The sequence below is a fragment of the Salvia splendens genome, unplaced genomic scaffold (genome assembly GCF_004379255.2).
Source record: "Salvia splendens isolate huo1 unplaced genomic scaffold, SspV2 ctg695, whole genome shotgun sequence".
Taxonomy (NCBI): Eukaryota; Viridiplantae; Streptophyta; class Magnoliopsida; order Lamiales; family Lamiaceae; genus Salvia; species Salvia splendens.
Genome location: NW_024599362.1, coordinates 19,113 through 25,296, shown reverse-complemented (window position 1 = coordinate 25,296; position 6,184 = coordinate 19,113). Strand labels below are relative to the sequence as shown.

The 6,184-nt window shown below is 34.4% G+C and overlaps 1 protein-coding gene across 1 annotated transcript; it reads left to right on the top strand.

The window, feature by feature from the left end:
- The first annotated feature begins 739 nt into the window (after window positions 1–739).
- Window positions 740–2,320, top strand: LOC121790984 (probable carboxylesterase 6). The gene has a single exon (XM_042189066.1). It carries the CDS (start codon window positions 1,008–1,010, stop codon window positions 2,004–2,006), a length of 999 nt encoding a protein of 332 aa, XP_042045000.1. The 5' UTR covers window positions 740–1,007; the 3' UTR covers window positions 2,007–2,320.
- Window positions 2,321–6,184: the final 3,864 nt, after the last annotated feature.

The following is a 6,184-nucleotide window of genomic DNA, read 5'->3' as shown; positions in this document are numbered from 1 at the left end:
CTAATAATTATGTATTAAAGAAATAATATGCTTTTCAGTTCTCACTAGAATACTCCTCAACAAATACTACTCCTAAATACTAGGAAGTTTTTTCCGCATAAGTATATTTATAATTATAAATAATACATATATCAAATTGCTACTAATTAAGTAGCTAGTAGCATTAATATCAATTGACTTAGAATTATTTTAGTTAAATTTTAACGTCTTCTTGTTTTAAATATTTTGTACGACTCTCCAAATAGCCGCACTTATAAAAAAAACTAAATATTAATCAGATATTGTCTTTAGTTGTTTGAATAATTGAACACTTATATAACTGCATAAAAATGGCGAACGAAAGGCTTCTTCAGATCAAAATACAAGTTACAACCTTGTTCACGTGACGACGTGCCGGCCTCTTCCACTTGTATATTTCTCATATACTCCTGATACACTTATGTACATATATTCTACGGTCAAATATCAAAATCTCACGCGATAATAGTACCGAAAATTAATACCTGAAGAAAAGAAGATCAATATTTCTTTCATTAGTCATGACTATAATTGTATGTGCCGGGTCGTTATCGTGTAGATAAGATATCATAGGCTAAACTCGAAAATGGTACGAAAAGAAAAACCCTCGCCAGAAACATGAACACAACATGACTCATGATGTCACAAACACGATATAATTTATGTTTTCGAGACAAAATAACGATCCAGTAACAACAACACTCTGATACAATCACAAACACGATCTAATTTGTGACGCCACAACACATTAACGATCTAGTAACGACATAACCCAATAATATTGCAGGTACACAAACATGACAAAACTTCAAAATAATCAAAGCATTATGTCCAAATTGCGAGGATTAGATATATGCGCGACTTTCAATCTTATCTTTTCCTCCGTCAACTTGTCTCTCACTCTCTATAAAGACAACCTACTCCAACCCCAAATTTGTCCTCAACAAAGCATTCATAGATAGATATATAATTAATTTCTCCCTATTCAAATGTCTGCGATGATAATGGGCACAGATCTGAGCAGACTCCAAATGAAAAGCAAAGCTCCCCAACAAAAACTTCAAGTAGTTGAGGAAATTGAGGGCCTCATTAAGGTACACAACGACGGCCACGTGGATCGCCCCGAAATCGTGCCAAATGTTGGGTGCTCATTGGTCCCTGACCTCGGGGTCACTTGCCGCGACGCGATCATCGACAAGTACACCAATCTCTGGGCACGTATCTACGTCCCAACCGCCGCCAACAAACTGCCCTTGCTCCTCTACTTCCACGGCGGCGGATTCTGCGTCGGCTCCGCATCCTGGAGCTGCTACCACGAACTACTCGCCAAGCTCGCCGCCAGAGCCGGCTGCGCCGTCTTCTCCGTCAGCTACAGGCTGGCGCCGGAGCACCCCCTCCCCGCGGCCTACGACGACGGCGTCAAGGCGGCTGTCTGGGCCAAGCAGCAGGAGTTCGCTGGCGTCGGCAGCGAGTGGTGGGCCGGCAGATGCGATTTCTCTAGAATATTCCTCGGCGGCGACAGCGCCGGGGCTAACATCGCTTATAATGTGGGGCTGAGGGCGAATTCAATCGGCGTCGGAGTCAAGGGTTTGTTATTGATACAGCCGTTTTTCGGCGGCGTGGCGCGGACGCGGTCGGAGATGTGCGTGGCGCGGTCGGCGCTGACGCTGGCGGCGTCGGACGCGTACTGGCGGATGGCGCTGCCGGCGGGGGCGGGACGCGACCACCCGTGGTGCAGTACTGCGGGATCGGAATTTGGAATTTTGCGGCGGGCGGGGGCGGCGGTGTTGGTTTGCGTGGCGGAGGCGGATATATTGAGGGATCGGAATTTGGAATTTTGCGGCGGTTTGGCGAGGGAAGGGGTGAGGGTGGAGCAAGTGGTGAGTAAAGGCGTTGGGCATGCTTTTCACATTCTGAATAAGTCGCGTTTGGCTCAAACGCGTCTTCATGAGTTGTTGTCGCATGTAAAGAATTTTGTGGGTAGATGATATGAGTGGAATTTCTTGGCCTCTCACCTTTTTTTTTATGACTTGTTTGTAATTGGTGTTAGAATTAGAGAGTGATTGAGAAGCCTTTTACAAAACAGTAAATATATGGGGGACAATATGTTTTAAAAATCAGATTGGTCCTACCACGAACCGGTAGGTAATCCGATCCGATTCATCACTTATTATGTTAAACTGTTGTGAACTAGTGAAACCGGGCTGTTGGAAGGATGAAAACTATCAATTTTGTTAACTGTACTATATTAAATTTTTTGCAAATTATATAAACCAAATTAATAAACATCTCTCTCATCGAATATATTTCACTAGTAACACTAATTTTTGGCGGAACGGATCACCTACTCCAAAACACCAATTCATTTCCTACTTCACACTCACAACAAAATTAAATAATCTTATAAACATGAGCAATTTTAATAAGTGATGATGAGTCCATTTTATTTTATTGTGAGTGTGGAGTAGGAAATGAATTGGTGTTTTGGAGTAGGTGATCCGCTCCGAATTTTTGGTCATTTCAAAACAAACTCAATTAATAGTTGTGTCACTTGTGTGCTTTATTTGATCGATTTCCAATTCGAGCTATTAAATACTGTAATTAATTATCATCAATTCAAAATTTGAAATATGAAATAGTCTGATTAATTCTCTTATACAAGAAAAATGAGAAAAGGATATACATATAATTTTAAGTTACAATACAAAAACAAGGCTATTTACCGAGACCGTTCGCAAGCATGGTTAAATGTGCTCGGAAAATATTGAGCACCTAAATCTTTGCTCAGCAATAAACCGAGTACAATTGAAGGTGCTCAGCAATATCAGAAACGAGAGTGTTAATTGCAAGCAATTTCGAGTGAGTCAACATGCTCGGCCTGGTAATCAATCAATAATGGCAAGCACCATTTATGTGCTCGGAGAATAGCGAGCACAAATGATGTGCTCGGAATATATTAAAATAAACACATATCAATATTTTTAAGAAATGCCGAGCACCCTGTACTTGCTCGGAAAAAAGAAATAATTAATAATTATTCAACAACAACAAGGATTTAAAACATTATAAATATTACATATCAATATTTTGAAGCAATACAATACCTCGTAAAATTTTCATATGGATCCTTCACCATAAATGTGCATGAAAATATTAAAATTTATTTTAAACATAAAATACCAATATTTTTAAGAAAAGCCGAGCACCATACAAGTGCTCGGAAAATGCCGAGTACCATGTACTTGCTCGGAAAGAATTAAAAAAATAATTAATAATTATTCAACAACAACAAGGATTTAAAACATTATAAATATTGCATATCAATATTTTGAAGCAATACAATACCTCGTAAAATTTGCATATGGATCCTTCACCATAAATGTGCATGAAAATATTATAATTTATTTTAAACATAAAATACCAATATTTTTAAGAAAAGCCGAGCACCATATATACATGCTCGGAAAATTCCGAGTACCATGTACTTGCTCGGAAAAAATTAAAAAAAATAATTAATAATTATTCAACAACAACTAGGATTTAAAACATTATAAATATTACATATCAATAATTGGAAGCAATACAATACCTCGTAAAATTTGCATATGGATCCTTCACCATAAATGTGCATGAAAATATTATAATTTATTTTAAACATAAAATACCAATATTTTTAAGAAATGCCGAGCACCATACAAGTGCTCGGAAAATGCCAAGTACCATGTACTTGCTCGGAAAATTTTTTTAAAAAAAATAATTATTCAACAACAACAAGGATTTAAAACATTATAAATATTACATATCAATATTTTGAAGCAATACAATACCTCGTAAAATATGCATATGGATCCTTCACCATAAATGTGCATGAAAATATTATAATTTATTTTAAATATAAAATACCAATATTTTTAAGAAATGCCGAGCACCATACAAGTCCTTGGAAAATGCCGAGTACCATTTACTTGCTCGGAAAAAATTTAAAAAAATAATTAATAATTATTCAACAACAACAAGGATTTAAAACATTATAAATATTACATATCAATATTTGGAAGCAATACAATACCTCGTAAAATTTTCATATGGATCCTTCACCATAAATGTGCATGAAAATATTATAATTTATTTTAAACATAAAATACCAATATTTTTAAGAAATGCCGAGCACCATACAAGTGCTCGGAAAATGCCGAGTACCATGTACTTGCTCGGAAAAAATTTAAAAAATAATTAATAATTATTCAACAACAACAAGGATTTAAAACATTATAAATATTATATATCAATATTTTGAAGCAATACAATACCTCGTAAAATTTGCATATGGATTCTTCACCATAAGTGTGCATGAAAATATTATAATTTATTTTAAACATAAAATACAAATATTTTTAAGAAATGCCGAGCACCATACAAGTGCTCGGGAAATGCCGAGTACCATATTCTTGCTCGGAAAAAATTAAAAAAAATAATTAATAATTATTCAACAATAACAAGGATTTAAAACATTATAAATATTACATATCAATATTTTGAAGCAATACAATACCTCGTAAAATTTGCATATGGATCCTTCACCATAAATGTGCATGAAAATATTAAAATTTATTTTAAACATAAAATACCAATATTTTTAAGAAAAGCCGAGCACCATATACGTGCTCGGAAAATGCCGAGTACCATGTACTTGCTCGGAAAAAATTTAAAAAAATAATTAATAATTATTCAACAACAACTAGGATTTAAAACATTATAAATATTAAATATCAATATTTTGAAGCAATACAATATCTCGTAAAATTTGCATATGGATCCTTCACCATAAATGTACATGAAAATATTAAAATTATTTTAAACAGAAAATACCAATATTGATATTTCATGTTCAAAATAAATTTTAATATTTGTGATGAATGATCCACAAATTTTTATATATGCAAATTTTCCGAGATATTTCTATTCACTAATAAAAAATATTGACATGTTTTAAATTATTATTGTTGATAAATAATTACTATTAATTAGTATATTTTTTTATGATTTCCGAGCACTTTATATAGTACTCGGCATTTTCCAAGCACATATATGGTGCTCGCAACTGTTGATTAAAAATATTTATATTATAAGTTCAAAATAAATTTTAATATTTGTGGTGAATGATCCGCAAATTTGAGATTGTGGTGTAAATAGCTTTAAGGATCATGTGTAAATTGATTCGATCAGCATAGTTTTGGAAACTGATTTGAAGCTTGTGCTCCTATTCTTATGGTAAATTGAATGCATGTTTCTTGCTTGCTGAGACACAATTTCTTTCTTGGTCAACTCCTATTCTGAGCAAGTTTATTATACTGCATTCTCAATATATAAGCAACGGCTCTCTTGTTATTTTCTTTGAATTGTTTTAATTGTGACCAGGGAACCAGAGTGGGGGTTTTTATATATCCGAGCAACATTTGAAGTGAGCATCACCCATGATTTTCACTGCATATGTAAGTGAAATGTGTCTTGTTATCCGATTCATGAATTTGAGCTTGTTTTGTGATTGTAGATACTCTTTTATGGAATGTGGAACCAGTTCTATGGCTTATCATTTTCTTCCTTTTTTTCTAAATCTGCTGTCAGCTGCCTTCTCATTAGTAAAAAATGCTGAATCTTTAGTATTGCTTACTCTAACATACTAATAAATTGCTTAGGGCTTATGCTGGAAATGATGATTGCAATACCGAAGATGAATTAATTGATGAACTGAATTCTCATGTTTATTTATGAAAGTTAAAAATGTGTTAAAGTTCTTACATGATTAGTAGTTTAGCAATGCTGTGAGATTTCTTACTCTGTTGGCTTAAACTTCTGATTGTGGTGTAAATAGCTTTAAGGATAATGTGTAAATTGATTGGATAAGCATTGTTTTGGAAACTATATGAAATTAGCTTATTGAGCTGAGACACAATTTCTTTCTTGCTCATTACTAATACTACTACTCTTGCTTGTATGCATATGATCTGCAGGACTTGTCCCAATTGTGGTTGTTATAGGTAAGCTCTGCTCTTCATTTTGTATACATTCGATCCTCATTTTGTATATATTGTCTGGATTTTAACTCATTCGTTCATATATTGTGTGTATTTTAACTCATAAATTGCAATGGTGCGGGAGGAAGCGG